The 18,393-nt window shown below is 40.1% G+C and overlaps 1 protein-coding gene across 2 annotated transcripts; it reads right to left on the bottom strand.

The window, feature by feature from the left end:
* Positions 1–356: 356 nt before the first annotated feature.
* On the bottom strand, positions 357–17,812 carry ube2j1 (ubiquitin-conjugating enzyme E2, J1). 2 transcript variants are annotated; one of them, XM_028398068.1, is made up of 8 exons: positions 17,470–17,812; positions 16,712–16,785; positions 14,372–14,503; positions 13,550–13,634; positions 10,446–10,551; positions 9,354–9,486; positions 2,497–2,622; positions 357–1,505 (listed from the first exon to the last, which is right to left on the bottom strand). In XM_028398068.1, the coding sequence occupies exons 1-8, from the start codon at positions 17,498–17,500 to the stop codon at positions 1,206–1,208; spliced, it is 987 nt and encodes a 328-aa protein (XP_028253869.1). In that variant the 5' UTR covers positions 17,501–17,812; the 3' UTR covers positions 357–1,205. The 2 variants fall into 2 exon arrangements, with proteins under 2 accessions (XP_028253869.1, XP_028253870.1); XM_028398069.1 differs by having other exon boundaries at positions 9,354–9,483.
* Positions 17,813–18,393: the final 581 nt, after the last annotated feature.

Genomic DNA, 18,393 nt, shown 5'->3' with positions numbered 1-18,393 from the left:
ATTCCTCCAGTTTTAACCATGCAGGTTTGTCTGCTAGCTACCCACTACCATCATTATGTTAATTATTACACTATGAGCCTCAAAGGTTCACAGTTCCATCATAGCTGTTGGCATGTTTTTGTTTATTTTACAGTTCAGTAAAAGTTTGACATTTGCTTTGGGTTTAAATATTTTTCTTTCATATTAAGGTCATTTTTGTGTGTCTCACTGCAGGAAATTTGGAGAAGGCTGATAAGAATAAAGTGTCTGAGGTATTCTAAGGCCAGATCCTAAAGTGTTTTAACAGAGGCTCAGTTTCAAAGTGTGATGTCTATCTGTAAGCTGTTGACAACACAAGGAATATGTGTTACAATTAATTAGATTGCATTGTGTTTATTTTAACTGAAAAACATTGGTGCAGCTGGCGTCCATTTACAAAATGAAGGTATGCCCCAAATCAGAACACCACACTCTCTAGTAAGACAATCTGAGATGGTGCCTGTTGTGTCAGTCCAAGTGATTATAAGCCTTCAGGCAGACATATGCAGATGTCACACTAAATTTATAGTATAATGATAAGACCCCACAGACAAATGACATCATTAAGGGTTCTGATCCAGCTCTGAAGAAGTTACAATACAGGGTTTACGTTATATGAATGTAGTTTATGGTTGTTTCATAAAAGTGCAGGAGCTGTGCTTGTGTGATCTTTTGGGAGTATTATACAAGTCCTTAAAAACCTCAACTTTAGATGTCCTGTGTCTTTTGCTCCCAAGCACTTACTTGCATAGTGTGACAATGTCTCTGTAAAAGCACCTGTGCTGTATGTCTACAATAAACATAAAGCAAAGCACACTGTATATAAATAATTATGGGTAATTCTTAGATAACTATTTTAAATAAATCTTTGTTGCCGACATGTCAAAGTTTCAATTAAAAAAAACAAGGGTCAGCTATAGGATTTAATAAAATAACATTTTAAGAAGGGATGTGAATGTGGTGCTGCTAGACTGATCACAAACATTTTAAAAGTTTTTATTTTAATTGAATGACCCTTGGCAGTAAAATGCACATTGTTTTAAAGACATCCAAAGAAGCTGTGATAAGAGAAGAATCTCCTCATCATGGGTGATAGTTCAGTCTCCCAGGTGAATGCCCGCTGCTGATGAGTAGAGGGCTAGCCACTGCTTCTATAGCAACAGGATAGGTTTACTTAGAGTCAGAGGTCACAGGTCATAGTCAAACTCATGTGCCAGGTAGATCCTGCGGAATATGAGTGTAGCCAAAGCCAGAGTGAGCACCACAATCAGGACTGCTGAGCCTGCATGGCTTCGATCTTGAGGCTGCTGAGGAGTTGGGGTTAAAGCCACTATGCTGACGGTTGGCTCTGGGCCATCTCTCTGATCGTGTTGAGCATGCTGGGTATGCTGCTGGGTATGGCGCTGCCTGGGGCTGAGAGGACAAGTGGAGCTGGTAGCAGTGTGGATCTGGGGTTCCTCTACAACTGTGGCTGGAGGCATCTGAGCCTGTGGATAAGGATGGCATTATGAGGATTACTGATGATTGGCGCCCCGTTTTACTTGGCTAACAGGCATCAAGTCACACAAAATCTGATCTTCACAACACATGACGTGGAAGTGTATTTATGGGATAAACAAAGGAGATTTTTGAGGACATCTAGAGCTGTTGCTTAACAGGCTGGAAAATGGTTCTAAAGAGTTTGGACTACTAACAGAACTAAAATGTAACTATGTATCTGTTGACAGAACTCAATAAAAAAAGAAGTTAATAAAAATAAAATCCACAGTCAAGCACCAGCACTAAGGTGAAGGCTAAAGGCTTGGAGATACAAGCCCTCTGTTCCATTAGTATTAATGGGGAATGTCAACTCAATAGCAAACAAAACAGACGAACTGGCTACACTGCTTCTATAGGGAGTGTGGTCTGCTGTGTTTCACCAAGGAGGATGTGGAGACGAACCAGTTAAACAACTTCTTCAACAGGTTTGTAAGCCCTGCCCCCACCACTGCAACCTTCATATGACAAGTTCTTTTTTAAAAAATTACTGTCAAAATCCCTCTTGTACTGCTAACTAATCAATGAAAAGATTGAACTTACAATGCACAACAAAATTATTTGAGTGGTTGTAGCCTGATAAACAAAAACTTACTCTTAAACTTATTTTTTTTCATGGCCCAATAAAGAATAAAAAAGTCTTCCCATAACCGGAATTTACTACCAGCGGCTGTGTGGATGCTGGGAAAGCTTTTATACACTGTGAAATAGTTGCCAGCAATGTTGCATCATCTTTAGTTGACAGACAAAACATACAGAACTATTAAGAATCCTTTATGACTTAAGATTAAGGAAATAGCATTGTTGCAACAGCAGACATATAGTGGCAGAAAATATAATATACAGTATAAAGAAAACTACTGGTAAGGATACAAGTATAGCTAAAGAAAAGGATACATTATAAAAGTAACTACCTTAAAAATGTGGTTTTATTACACCTACCTCCCCAGCCTGAGAAACGAAAGAAGATTTCTGGCCTGCAGATGTAGAGTTGTCTGCCTGTGTAAGTGTTGAAGTCCTGTCCTCTGAACCATTCTCAACAGGCTGTCTGGATGAACTGGACTCTGCCTGCATGGACATTGAGACTGTAGCTGTCAGTGTCTTTTTCAATTCAAATGGACTTAAAATGGCTCAAACTATAGACCAAACAATATTTGAAAGATAAGACAAAAATGATAAACATGGAAGCTAAAACTCATTAACAACTAAGCTAATAATAATAATAATAATGATAATAATAATAATAATAATAATATTGCGCTTTTCTGCTCTGTTGGACAGGCACTCTCAAGCACTTTTACATTGAGATGCATTATTCATTCACACCACATTCGCACAGTGGCAGTGGTAAGCTACTGATGTGGCCGACCACCACCGATTCATTCATACGCATTCATACATGCACTTGAGGCAATGTGGGTAAAGTGCCTTGCCTAGGGGCACACAACAATGACTAGGGAGGAGCTGGGGTCGAACTGCTGACCTTCCGGTTATTGGACAACCCTGCTACTGAGCCACCGCTGCCCCCCATTAACCAACCAGGCATAATATTATGACCACCTGCCTAATATTAACCACTTTTGCTGCCAAACCTGCCCTGACCCATCAAGGCATGGACTTCAATATACCCCTGAAGATGCCCTGTGGTATCTTGTACCAAGCTGTTAGCAGCAGATCCTTCAAATCCAGAAAGTTCTGAGGTGGGGCCTCCATAGATCAGACATGTTTGTCTAGTACATCCCACGGGTGCTTGATTAGATTAAAATCTGGGGAATTTGGAGGCCAAGTCAACACCTTAAACTTGTTGTGCTCCTCAAACCATTCCTAAAACATTTTTGCTTTGTGGCACAGCACACTATCATGCTGAAAGAGGCCAAGGCCATCAGGTAATACAGTTTGAAACAGTGTGAAATAATAATAACAAATCAACTTTATATTGCGCTTTTCAGGACACTCAAGAGGCTTGACAAGTAGAGAAAAAATACTAACAATTAATAGTAATGTCTGTTAGTTTTTGAGTTTCTGATTGGGGGAGCGAATTCCAGAGTGTTCCAGAGGGCTGCAGTGGTGAATGCTTGGCCCCCCAGGGTTCAGTTCTTGGTTCTGGTAATAGGGTGAGGAGGTTGGAGTCAGTGGATCGAAGGTGGCTGTACTGGACAGGAAGCCAGTGGAGCTTTTGCACGATAGGGTTGATGTGGTCTCTGCAGTGGGTGTGGGTACTCAGCCGGGCAGCGGAATTCTGTATGTAGTTTTATGAGGTCAGTAGAAGGAAGTCCAAAGAGAATGCTATTGCAGCAGTCAAGTTTGGAAGTTATAAAGGCATGAATTATTATTTCTGCAGTGGACTGAGATGTTACTGTTGTGGGATTTGAAAGTGAGGGTGGGGTCCATTATGATGCCAAAGTTTTTCCATTGTGGAGGAGGAGGGGGTGACACTACATTTGGCGACTTTCCAAATCTTTTTTATCAAAAGCAACTAGCGACTCTCTCTGGTGACTTTTGGAGACTGACTGAAAGCACATATTTTTCTGCAGTCAGGCTACTCTCTTTGACAAGCAGACAACCTCGGTGAATTGTAAACGCACAACCATACAGACATGGCATGCTGCTGTGCAAATAAGATAAATAACATATGGCTATTTAGTTTGTTTAACAAAAGAACAAGGTATATACCTGCTGTATAGGAAAGGTTATCTTGAATGGCTTATGTTATGATCTGGCGCTATACAGAAAATTAAAAAAAATAAAAGTAAAATTGACTTGACCTTCTAATACAACAGATTTTTTTTATTTTGTTAGCAATGTTAGCAGAAACACTAAACTGATTCTAAAATACGGTAAATGTTGGATAATTAGGATATATATTTTGTGCTCATCTATGGTATTTCCAGAGTGTTAAAAGTAGAAAAAAATCAACATTGTAACAACAGTCAACATTGTACCGAAACCGAAAACCGTGACCCCAGAACCATTATATGAACTGAACCATGTATTTGGTGAACCGTTCCATCCCTAGTGTTGTTGCTGTTGAGTTTCAGGAAGTTGTTGTCCACCAAGTGATGACCCATTAGATATCAGTCTGGCAGTTTGTGATGATGGAGAGAATGACTAGGGTGATGAATTTGGTAGAGATGTAAAGATGTGTATCATCAGTATAACAATGAAAATGAAGTCCATGGCGATGTCTGATATGTCTAAGATGTAGTATGTAGAGAATGAACAGGAGTGGGCCAAGCCCCAGGGTACTCCTTAAAAAACTGGGGTGGTACAGGATTTACAATTGTTGATATAATGTTGACGTAATGGTGATGATTGGAGAGATAGGAGGTGAACCAGGTGAGTAATGATCCAGGGAACCAGTTTGTAATTGACTGGGATGTCATGGTTGTTGAAGATCCTGCGGAGTTTCTCTACAACTCCGGACACATATGGAATGGAGATGTTCTTTCTCCGTCGGTTGTTGTCCTTCTTCTTGTTGTTAGGGGGTCTTGTTTTTGTGGCTTTGATGAGTGCCCACTTGGGGTAGCCACAGGTTTGCAGGGCCTTCCTGATGTGGTGTTGCTCCTTCTTCTTCCCCTCTGAGCTGGTTGGTACAGTTTGTGCTCTGCGCTGCAGGGTCCTGATGACTCCCAGTTTGTGTTCTAGTGGGTGGTGTGAATCACTCAGGACACGACTCAGATGTTCACCTCCACCTCAAAGAGGAAGGACACTCTTTTGAGGACAAAAATGTCCACATCCTAGACAGAAAGGATAGATGGTTTGAAAGAGGAGTCAAGGAAGCCATCTATGTTAAGCTGGAAAAACCTTCCTTAACAGAGGTGGGGGCCTCAGACATCATCTTTCTACCACATACAATGCAATGCTTCCATCCTTTCCCAGGAAGTTTGCACATACTCACAGCAAGAACAAAGGGCTGTCAACCAGTCCTCCTCCAGCAGTCTCATAGTCCTTAGCCAGTCATTAGACACACCTGGCCCAGGCAGCCAGGCCATCACAGTTAATTATGGAAACATTTAGTGCTATTGTTTTGTATTGTTTGTAAGTTTAAGTAACATACTTTATAAACCATGTTTCCCCACCAAACAGAACTGATGAAGCTGCTTGGATGAGCAGCGCAACGCCTTCAAGAAAACACTACAAGTCCAGACGCCTTGCTTCAATCTTCTCCAAGTACCTTAAAAAGAACGCTGCAGTAAACAGTAGTGTTTTCAGGCCTGACTTAAATAAAGTGACTGTTTGAGCAGACCTCAGGTATTCAGGAAGGTTGTTCCACAGGTGAGGGGCAGAATAACTGACTCCTGCTTCCCTTTGTTTGGTCCTGACCCTGGGTACACACAGTAGGCCTGTCCCTGATGATCTCAGGGGTCTGGATGCTTCATAGGGAATCAATAAGTCCAGGATGTATTTTGTATTTTGGTCCAAGACCATTCAGTGCTTTGTAAACCAAGAGTAAAGTTTTGAAATGTATCCTTTGACTCACAGGAAGCCAGTGCAGTGATTTGAGGACCAGTGTAATGTGGTCCATTTTCCTGGTATTACTCAGAACTCTAGCAGCAGCATTTTGGACCAGCTGCAGCTCCCTGATTGATTTTTTGCTAAGAACTGTGAGAATGCCCTTACAATTATCAGAGGTGAAAGTAGCTGTGATACTAGAGTACTTCATTGTGTCTTCAACCTGAGCCTGAGTCTTCAGAGAGTCCCCGCTATGTGGAAGACATTTAGCCTCTTCCTGTTCTAAAGACGCCGCGCCCCAGCAACTTGAAGGACTACAGGACCGTGGCTCTGACGTCACACATTATGAAGACTCTGGAAAGACTCATCCTGGAACAGCTCCGGCCCATGGTCTAACCACATCTGGATCTCCTCCAGTTCATCTACCAGCCCCAGCTAGGAGTGGAGGACGCTGTTATCTTCCTGCTAAACAGTGTCTACACCCACCTGGACAAGCTGGCAAGCACTGTGAAAATCGTTTTTTGATTTTTCAAGTGCTTTTGACACCATCAGGCCAGCTCCGTTGGCTGAGAAGCTGACAGCGATGCAGGTGGATGCCCCACTGGTGTCCTGGATGGTGGACTATCTGACTGGCAGACCACAATATGTACGCCTACAGAGCTGTATGTCAGACAGACTGATTAGCAACACCGGGGCTCCACAGGGACCGTCCTCACTACTGCACAGAGACCTGCCCCCTCCAGAAATTCTCTGATGACTGCAGTGGTTGGATGCATTACTGGTGGTGATGAGAGGGAGTACAGGTCCGTGGTGGACAATTTTGTCACCTGGAGCAAGAGCAACCACCTATTGACAAACGCAAAGGAACTAGTGGTGGATCTGAGGAGGACAAAGGCTCCAGTGACCCCTACCAGCATCAAAGGGGTCAGTGTGGAGGTGGTGGAGGAGTACAAATACCTGGGAGTGTACTTGGACCATAAACTGGACTAGGGTAAGAACGTGGACACTGTGTACAGGAAGGGCCAGAGTCGCCTCCACTTTCTGAGGCAGATGAGATCCTTCAACATCTGCAGGATGATGCTGAGGATGTTCTTTGAGTCTGTGGTGGCCAGTGCCATCATGTATGCTGTTGTCTGCTGTGGAAGAGGGTGAGGGACATCAGACTCAACAGAATTATCAGTAAGGCCGGCCATGTTGTGGGAGAGGAACTGGACTCTCTGACAGAGATGTCCGAGAAGAGGATGTCCAAAATAAAGACTATACTGTACTGTCCCCAATGGCGGTTTTGGGCACGGGCAAACCGGCGGTCACCGGGGGCGGCATCACACAGGGGGCAGCACATATGCAAATTAGCGCCCCCTGCAGCTGCAGGTGCCCCTGCTTGCTGAGAAGCTGCTGTACAGAAGGTGTGAGAGAAGGGGAGGGGGCGCGGGGGACAGCTCACCTCTGGGTCTCCAAACGGAATGGACAGAGTCACTCTGTCCTGATAGCGTGCGTCACTGCGTGTTTGTGTATAGTGTGGATAGCGTGAATGATCGAAGGAGTGAGAGATCTTACTGTTAAGATCATTAAACAACACGGAAGTTTTGGGGCCAAACCGGACAGACAGCAGTGCTGCAGGCAGAGAGACAGAGGACTGTAGCCTGATGCTGGACTGAGAGTTTGATGCTGCGCGCTGTGTTTTTATAATGTTCACCCATGATGCGCTGCTCTGGCTTGTCAGTTAGCTAAAAAGTTATCTACTACATAAGTTCGTCCATCAATGACAGGCTGATTAACGTTAAACTAAAGTAAGAATACTGCTGACTGTCAGCTGGTTTTATGAGTTAAATACAGAGTAAAAAGTGGGAATGGTTATTTTTTATCCATATTTATCATCCATTCAGCCTCTCTTCGTTCGATGCCCACAGCCTGGACCATCACACAGGTATCAAAATGACCAGTGTTACACATTGCAACATTTATGCTGCTTACTGAAATCTTAAAAGCACTATCATTGCTAACAAAGAATTATATTTATGTATAAAATGAATTTTTTTGTCTGAATAATCAAGGACATATGTTTGATCCAGTACAATTGTAGTGCTCTAGTTCACATGCATTGTTAGTTTAATTTAAAAAAAAAATATAGACAATGGGGAATTTCTTTTTTTTATATCATTTATCATCATATTATTCATTTTGCAACCTGTCATGTTTGTTTTCTATATTTGTGCATGTTTGTTCCTCTCTCTCATCCTCTCTGTCCTGTCTCCCTCTTCATCTCCTCTCTCCTTCATCCTCTCTGTCCTGTCTCCCTCTTATCCCTTCTCTCTCCTTCATCCTCTCTGTCCTGTCTCCCTCTTCTTCTCCTCCTCTCCCCATCCAACTGGCAGCAGGAAGGTTCTCCTTATGAGCCGGGTCCTGCTCAAGGTTTCTACCTGTCAAAAGAGAGTTTTTCCTGACACTGTGGCTCTTGAGGGGGTTTAGGCTCTGGGTCTCTGTGAAGCACTTTGAGACCATTTCTGATTGTAAAATGCGCTATATTAATAAAACTGAATAGAATTGAATTGCAGCCATCCCACTTATTTAATGACCTCCGCTTTTTTTTTATAGGGGGGGGGATTTTAAATACACTTTAGATTTTAGACTTTAGACACAACTAAGGGATTTAAATGCTATCTAGGTATTTAGATAAGTATTATATATTTTAATTTCATCTTTGATTTCTATTTGTCTGTAACAAAAAAGAATTTCCCCTCAGGGATAAATCAAGGAATTCTGAGTCTGATGTCTTCACCAAACAGAACTGATGAAGCTGCTTGGATGCACAGAGAAATGTCTTTAAGAAAACTCTGCAAGTTCAGTTGCCTTGCTTCAACCTTCTGAATGAAAATGTAAATGAAATGAAATGAAATTTTCATCAGCACTGAGTGTTATTCACTTCATCTGTTAGTGGTCATAATGTTAGGCCTAATCGGTGTAACTTAAAGAAGATAATGTAATAAAATGATGATAATGTTCAACCAGTATTTAAAACTGCCTTATTAAAAGCCCAACACATAGTGGTAACAAGAGGACTGTAATTATAAACACCGCTAAACATACCAAATTGTTTGTCATATTTAAATTGAGCTTATCATGTCCCAACACATATATTTACCAAGCTAAATAAGTGTTCCTGGCCAGGGTCTCTCTTAGTACTGATAATTAAAGACCTCAATGAATCAGGCAAATTAGTGTCTTTGAGAAGAGAAAAAAAGTAAAAACAGCTATAGGAACTCATCCGTAGCTACTCTCTTTGCTCTTTGGGTTAGTTGAGTGAATTGTTAGTCAAACATGCCCCTATATAACATCTGTGTTGATACCTTGAAGTTGATCTGTTGAGCCAGTTCTTTAGCCTTGTGATCTTGTGGGCTGGTGTTGCTGTTGTGAGAGAGAGCCAGGAGTGCGGAGTGCATGGTGCAGCCGCAAGTCTCACAGCAGAATTCCAAAGACCTCCCAAGGAGAGCAGACAGTATACAGTGAAGTCATTTTGCCCTTTCACTTCTAAGTTATGAAACGTAAAACATTTATATAGTCAGAATCAGAAAAAAAAACTAATCCTTGCAAGGAGGCTGCTGTGTAAGAGTTGAAGAGTATGGAAGATATAAATGTAAACAAAAGTACAAGAAGTAGAATAAAACAAATGATAGCCCTGTGGTTCATGTTTGAAGTCTCTTGCTCCAAGACTGAATGGTATTAGCAAAGGTTGCTAGAGGGGCAGAGGGAGGACAGGTTGAAGAAAACTAAACTCAAATTGTGAACCCTCATAGAATACCATAAATGTCCATCATGATCATGATCAGGCTATTTGGGTTCCAGTGTTTGAGCACTTAGGTCTCCAGAGAAATCAACCATTTCTAAGTTTAATTTCCCAGACCACCACATGGTCTACTGGTTTGTTACACCACAAGCTAAGCAACTGGCAAGTTTCTCACCATCGTCCATAAAGAAAAAAAAAGTAAAAAAAGATAAGCATCCATGTTCTTATAGCTAAGTGTTTTCCTGCTGCCCTGTTCCTGTTCACTTTCTTTGTGGTATTCAAACAGATGACAGATAACTCTCTATCAATTGTTATCAGAACAACTTAAGCTGTATTTTCTCAACTGTCTGGCTTTGTACTGTTTTCATTGAGGAAAATGTGGTGTGAAATACAGTCTATATATGTCTATATATATGTGCCTCCTCATGCTGATATTATAGACAGTGATGTTACATGCTTGTATGGACCTTGCTGATTTAATATTTATCTAACATCATGCCAGTACTGATCATATCCTTGAACTTTGAGCTTATTAATTCAGCTTTTTAGTTCATAAGACCCACATAACACACTGTCCCATGGTACTCCAAAGACTTTCATCTCATTGTCATTCTCAAACCAAAACACCACATGCACAGGGTTTACCAAATCTTACTTTTTGGCAAGGGTACGTCTCTCTTCAGGGGTATAATCAAGCGATCCTATTGCACCTTCTCCTTTTGTTGGCATAAATCCAATAATTGCTATTAGGGCAGTTCGAACTGGGGAGAAAAAAGAGAAAAAAATTTAAAGCAAAGAGAAGATTTGAAAAACATATTGTTTAGTACGTATTACCTTTAAAAAAGCCACTGTGAACATCCTTCATAAAAAATGTTTCTCTTATAGTCACATACATACTGTATGTGTGTTTGTGTGTGCACAAATAAGTACAACAGTAGTACATGATATTACATACACAGCAGGGCTGAACGATCTATTGTTTTAGACCGAAAACTGCGATCTCAGACAACGCGATTTTGAAATCGTCAAAGCCACGGTTTTTTACACTGCTCCTAACTGAATCAGGTTTTGTTTTGTCAAATGCTACGGCTGAAAACGAAAAGAAAATGGAGGAACTGGTCCCTAAAACGAACTCCACCTTTATGTTCGGTACTGTTTTTGCCGGCAGCAGCGGCACTTTGTTCTAAATCACATTGAACTTTAGGAGTTACTTAAGTCTCAATACTGTATTTATTGTTTAACCTTAGGAGGCACACTTCAGTCTGTTTAAATGACTGTTGAATAATACTTTACAGAATTACATTATACAAATACATCTTCTTTTTAACCTATTTGAAATAAAACTTTATTTTGTTCTGTAATTGTTATTTCAATTTTCATGTTTATTGAAAACTAATACTGAGTGCATGTTATCAGAGTTTACTTTTAGATCTACTGATAGTTTTTGAGAATGACAGATTAGGCTACCTTAAGTCATTTACACAGAACCAAATTAGTGTCATTAGTGTAAAAACAAATCATGATAAAATCGTGATTGTGATTTTATCACTAAAGAATCGTGATATAAAATGTTTGCCATATCGCCCACCCCTAATACACAGGTTGTACCACTATACATAATTAGGTACATACACTGTAAAAGCGAGACCTTAAAATAATGTGTTACCATAATGGCCTATGTCATTCTTTGACATTTTTAGTCAGTAAAAGAGCCAAGTCATTGAAGCCAGCATTTTGCAGAGTAAAAAGGCTCCAGTAAATCTGTGGCTGTCACAGTCATAGGCTTTCTTAGGCCTGTCACGATAACAGATTTTGCTGGGCGATTAATTGCCAAGAGAAATTATTGCGGTAAGCGATAATATTGTCGTTTTGAGACGATGTTCAACTAATATAATGATAACGACATATAATGCAAGTACACCCTTTCAAAGATCAATAAACTTTCATTTCTAAAGAACATTTAACACTGGAAAGGCCCCCATCATCAACATTATTATTATTATTGTTATTAATGATATTAATATTAATGTTGATATTATTATTATGAGTAGTGGTAGGCCTATTACCATGGCTTATCTGAGCATAGTCAATGGAGTTAAGTCAACCCAACTAGCACTCTCTACCTGCTGCTGGGAGTGGGCTCACCTATACGCACATGTGTTTGTGTGTGCATGCGTTTGCGTGTGTATGCGCATCAGGCCGCTGCAGACAGCTGCAGTGAATTTTAAAAACGCCACCATGTAGACAGAAACACATAAAATAAACTGATAGCTCTCTCTCTCTCTCTGATAGCACGTTGTATACATAAGCATGTTTAGTCTCGTGGTGAATTGTGTCAAAGTGTTGAATGGGTGTTGTGCAGCTTCAGAGCACTCTGCTGTAACCAGCGTCCAAGCCCTGCAGCACTGTGACGCACCATGGCGACGCAGACAGCGAGCTGACCGTGGTCTGCTCAGAACATCCCATAAACGTTACACAATGAGAACTCCCTGTTAATTTGACACATTTTAAGACAGAAGCCGCAGGCCATATAAAGTCCGACGGCCAGACTTTGCACACTTTATACGCTAAGACGCACCGGAGTGATGCCTTTTGTCATCCAGCCTCTTTGGCAGCGAGAGGGAGAAAGATAGGAAAACAAACGAGTGTGCAAATGTAATATATTTAATATAATATAAACTTATCGAGCCCATTTAAAGTTATCGTGCAATTAATTGATTTATTGTTTATCGCGACAGGCCTAGGCTTTCTGTTAACATGAATGCACCGAATTGAAAATTCTTGGCCGAAAACCAAGGCTGAAAACCGAAACACCGAAAAAATGGCAAGACTGTGTACTAACCTCGATAAAATCAAGGCATTGCAAATGCATAACTTAATATTAATGTTTCAAAAAATATTACAAAATTATGAAACTATTTATTTAGCACATTCCAACAGTGCACAATATAATATAAAATAACTATAGCAGAAAAATAAAATAATCTGATCACATATACATTCATATATAGTAAATCAGAGCAGAATAGCCTGCTAATGTTTTGTTAAGGCACTGCAGGATCTCACTGAACATATAAAAAAATGAGGGTGCGGTGTGCGCTTCTCCAAGCGGGTTCTACGCATTCACATGGCCTGGATCATTTCTTGTGTGCGCTGCTTAATTCTCACATCCAAGTGTGATCTTTATAACATGAATCAAGTACCATTGCAATGAAGTGCAGATAATCTGACTAGATCTCAGTGAAACGCGTGCTGACAGACTCTAAGGGTGTACTTTTCAAAGTTTTCACTACGCGTGCTGCATTTAAAAGGAGAATGTCTGCTGCAGATGCATCAGAGGAGCTGATCACTTTAGTTAGCTGCTCAAATGGAGCATGAAAAGACACCTCAAACATGTTGGCGCTTCCAGACAAGCCTGTGCTGGTTACGTCATCACAACATCCTGTAGCAGCAAGTTGTTTTGGTGAAAAAAGTGTTTCGGCGGCCAAATATTCTCGATGGCCAAATATTTTGTGCATCCGTACCAGAAACCGTTTATAAAAATACCGGGATATAGAATTTTGGTCATACCGGCCAGCACTAGCATGTTGTTTTGTTTTGCTCGTCATTGCTCATGACATGCTAGTTGCATGCAAATTGACTAAGCTTAAGCATTTTCAGTGATTAGAAGAACAAACAAATCAAACATTCATTGACAAATAATCACTTTACAATTACCGTACTATCATGCAACTTTATTGCCTCTCTGACACTACTTACTGCTCCATGAAGGCTGCCAAGTCTCTGGATGGTGACCAGAGATGCTGAGACAAATCTTCTTCCCAACTTCAAATCTCCCATTTGGCTGACAAGAAAGGCAAAACAAAAAGAGGGTGGTTGTGAGTGGAGGTAAATTAATAAAACATACTGCTAAGGCTAAGGCTGCTTTGGAGGGGCTTTTGATTATCAACGGTGCATGAAAATGTGCATAGATTCTGTCATGAATGAATGAATAATTGTATTTTTGTACATCACATACATAATACGCTAAAAAAAAGGAATAAGCTGAAGCACCTGACATCTGTAATAGTTTTACCAACATTTCCCCAAATTTGACAAATTCTGCTGTTTTTTATGTTTATTCAATTTTAGCAAATCAATATTGAAGTCACCACAAACCAAAATCAACTTTTCACTTTGCTTTTCATATAACTCAGACATTTTCTTCCGAATGTGTGTACCTACAAAAAAATCTGTATTGTGTGTATGCTGGTCATACGCCCATCAGCAAGTGATCAGTGTTCTTAACTACTATGCGTGTTCACATTCGGAGTCATCTGCATTCAGAAACACCTCCAATTAAGTACACACATAGTTTTATACATATACTGTTGATAAAATAAGACCCCAGGACACAATGAAAAAAGTGTCCGTAATCTTACAGCTAATCCTCATATTCTCACAAAAATAGTGCAACAGTACAATGTTTAACAACTGTCACCAAATGTGATTCAAACATAAATAGCAACTTCTGCAACTTCCTGTTCTGCTTCAGTGGGAGAGTAAAAATGCAATTGAGTATGGCATTCATTTGTGTCTTACTGTGAGGAGGATGATGCTGGGGGGCTTCATGGGGTACTCTGGGGGAAGTATGATCCTGCCATGATAAACCCCACCATCAAAGTCTGAATCTGGAGGCCCACGTACAGAAAAGTGCCATTCAAAGAGGTTGTCCTATATAGAAAAAAAGTCACATTAAGCAAATGCTCATGAAAACAAAAGCTCCTTCAATGTACTTTATCCTGATTTTAACACAAATGAACACCAGGAGGAGGCTTGAGACACAGAAATGAAGTTGATACAGATTCTCCTACTGGTGGCAAGGAAAATAATAACTCTTTGTTGGCTCAAGTCCCAACCTCCCACCCTCCATCAATGGCGAGAGAGACACAAAAAAGTTATATTTAATGGAAAAACTAAATGCGAAACTGCATTTAAGAATTATCTAATATTTTTGTCTCTGTAGGCCCCTGTCCTTGCTTACTTTGGGTGGTGTAATGCGTGTGGACAAATGGTGCATATGTGAGAGGAATGCATGGTAAATACAGTATATTATGTTTTTGCTATATGTTTAACAGTAGCATATGTCTCATTAAGAGACGTGCATGAAGAAAAAGAGAATAAAACTGTCCGTCCCTGGAGCGGTATGCTCCTCTGTGCTTCCTGCCTACTGCCGGGAGGTTGAAGCAGGAAAGGAACAAATTATAAGTAACATAAAGACTACAAAGAGTAGTAATTTGCTTATTATTACATTGTTTTGACCTGATTATTTTGCGCTGAAATTAATTGCACACTCGAGTCTGCGAGTCTGTCGGCTCAGCGTTTTAACTCATGTGCAACTGCGCAATATTATAGCTCTGGATTTCCAAAAAATATATCATCATCTAGTGATATCAGCAAAAAACCTGTTGAGGAATATTTAGACAATTGTTTTTGTCATGTTATAATATTTACAGACACTATCACTTCGCTCTACACGTGTCCTGCGCACAGAGCAACACTTGAACACAGGTTTGGATGATGGGGAGGCGTAACATGCAGCCTGCTCTAGGTATATCTGAAAGATGCTGCTGCTGTTGCAAGCGAGAATGCCTAAAAAAATAAAACAATTCATTAGACTAAAACATAGAAATACGTCGATGTTCATATGCTTAAAACAGTTAAGGCAACCTGTTTGAAGTTTAGCTGTGATAGACACTTTATTGAGGGGAAATTCAGGATGCAAACTTTTTTCCAGTATCCATTTTCATGACATGCTGCCACCCTGCAGATGTCTCTGACATGGTAGAGGAGGACTGACTTTAATGACACGGTCAAAACTAAAGAAATATTCAGCAAACCACCGGGCCTGGTACGCTTCAGTGTATCTGTCTCTAGTGGGTTGGGCTAAACCAAAGTAGTGAAAACAAGTAGGTGTTCAAAAATAGACTTTCCATAGGGAAATACAATAGACCTGTGAAACGGGTGCTCTGAAAACACCCTGATTAGCACTTGGTACATTCTTCCTGATAAAATTAACGCTACAAAAAGTCGACCAATCAGAATTTTGGTCAAGCCAGAACAAGATTCACTCTCACTCTTGCCATTGTTCACTCAAGTGCTGGAAGCTAAACAATCAGTGAGAGACTTTAACAATACTCCTACTGCTCTAGCGGTGATTTGCACCATGACCAGAAACCAATGCAGTGGAGCAAACAGAAGTTTAAAGGGTTCACACTTATTCTGGTTAATACTTCTGCGTCAAATTGACGGCGTACCCCCTGAGATGCCCTGATGCCGTTGATTCTGGTGTCAAGATGGCACTGAGATGTTTGCTGGCCGTTTTATGTTTACCCTTATTTTTATCAATTTATTGTTTTTACTGTATTGGTGTATGTAATATTTTTTTATATTTTACTGTAAAGCACTTTTTCCAAGGCTGTGGCCTTCTATATATATATAGATGGGACATTGACATTGATTTGACGCAGAAGTATAAACCAGGCTTTACATGAGTGAGCAGCACACTGCTGGCTGAATGATGGCAGAGAGAAAGAGCTATTTTACCGCTGCAGACAAAGATACTGCAAACTGCAATGTTTGCAAGAAGCAATGTTACAAATATTTCTAGTAATTAAAGATGAACTTAATCATCTCCAGCATTAGTTAATGTAATTTTTCAACTGTAAATTGCTCATCATAGTTGTAATTTTAGAAGACTGAATAAATGTAGACACGATCTGTGATTCTAGAGCAGCACATACTTTGGTGCTGAACTCTCTCCATTAGACATAAAGCTGCCTATTGCTTTTTTGCCTGTTTGGGAGGCAGTACACTAAAGAGTAGCCCACTGTCAAATACCAACAGGTACCATAGCATAATTTTATCCTGATGTGAACTTACTTCCAGTGGTTGAGCATGGTAGTGCTCTGTAGGATCCCTCAGTTCTGCTGCCTCTTTCATCAGCCTCTTTACCGCTGGTTATTAATATGAAACAAACAAAAAACTGAGGTTACCACCTGCAGGGTAAAACAGTTGTCATTTCATGGTCATTACTGATTGCATCCGTCAACATATCCCCTTGGTAAGCAGTTACACCAAAATGGCATGGTACATTACAGGTGAGTACAATGAGGTTCATAAACAACCATTTTCTTTTAGCATTTGGCATCTGTACACCAGCACATTAAATAAATAAATACAACATTGAAGATATGAGCGAAGTTAATGCTTTCTGTTTCAATCCAAGCATTTTGACAAAAGTGTGACATTAACCTTTAAGGAATTATAGCCATTCTCCCTCACATTCAAAAGCGCTGGGAAATCTTGTTGCTGTATAGTTGAACACTGAGCAGGAACAACAAACTACTGTATAACTAAGCCACAACTCAAACCCGGTTCTGCCAACGATTCTAGCTTAATAAAATAAAACCAAACACAAAATCCGGTAATATGGTTGATAAATCTTCGTGGCTGTACAGACGATGTAAACAGACGTGTCCTAAACAACGCCTGTCACATATAATATTTTCGGGACACGTACTCTATTAGTTAAAACAGAAGTATGTGATGCATTTCGTACAAAAATGAAGATTTATCTCGGATACTAAATATATATTATATATATAAATACATATCCATACATTTTAAAATGAGCTTACCAGGACTCCTGAGGTTGTATTTATTTTCCATGTAGACTGTTGATGGGAGAGCAATAGTAGTTTTTAGCCAGCTAGCTCCTAGCTTACGTTGCCTCTTAACCTTAGCTTAATTAGCAGCCCGGCTAGCTTGGGTCGGATCTCAAAAGTGAATACGAGAGCTCAAACCGTGGATTACCGTCTCTTCTCGGTATAACTATATGGGGTCACAAATGAAGAATTAGAAGATTATTGGTGGAATACTTGTCGTACAATGTATCCACTGTTTCAGATTTTAAAGTATTTGCCAAACGTTAGTAGCATATGACATCATTAATGAAACGTAAATAAGGAAGTGAGTATTTCTTCTTCGTCTTCCCTGGAGTTTTACGGACGCTAGCATCCGCAAGGTTGCATTACCGCCACCCTCTGGACTAGCCACACTCTTATTTACGTCTATTGTGTTGATTATTCCAATATCACTCAAAAAAAATCATTAGTTCCCCTCCACTGTAATTTCACACTCAACAATAATTTATTGTATCTTATGTCTTTAACCCTGAATTCAATTTTCCATATCCTTCTCACTTTTGATGCATGATAACAGAAAATGCTCAACTGTTTTTTTTCCTATTTTTTCCTATTGCTAAGATCAGGAGCATCCTCTCTCAGAGTGATCCTGAAAAACTCATCTATGCTTTTGTTACTTTAAGACTGAAACTGCTGCAACTCACTATTGTCAGGATGTCCACCAGTAGGGATTCCTCGGAAACAACAAGGGAAGCTGAGCTTCCTCTAACATTTCACACAATAAATGGTCAAATATGCACTGTTATAAGCATCTTAGAATGTGTTTACATTCATGACTAAGTCTTTATCAATCTGTTTATTATTAATAATAATAATAATAATACATTTCATTGTATTCTCTGATTTTGAGTGTGCAGC

Source organism: Parambassis ranga, chromosome 24 (genome assembly GCF_900634625.1).
Source record: "Parambassis ranga chromosome 24, fParRan2.1, whole genome shotgun sequence".
Taxonomy (NCBI): Eukaryota; Metazoa; Chordata; class Actinopteri; family Ambassidae; genus Parambassis; species Parambassis ranga.
This window is presented reverse-complemented; position numbering and strand designations above follow the sequence as displayed.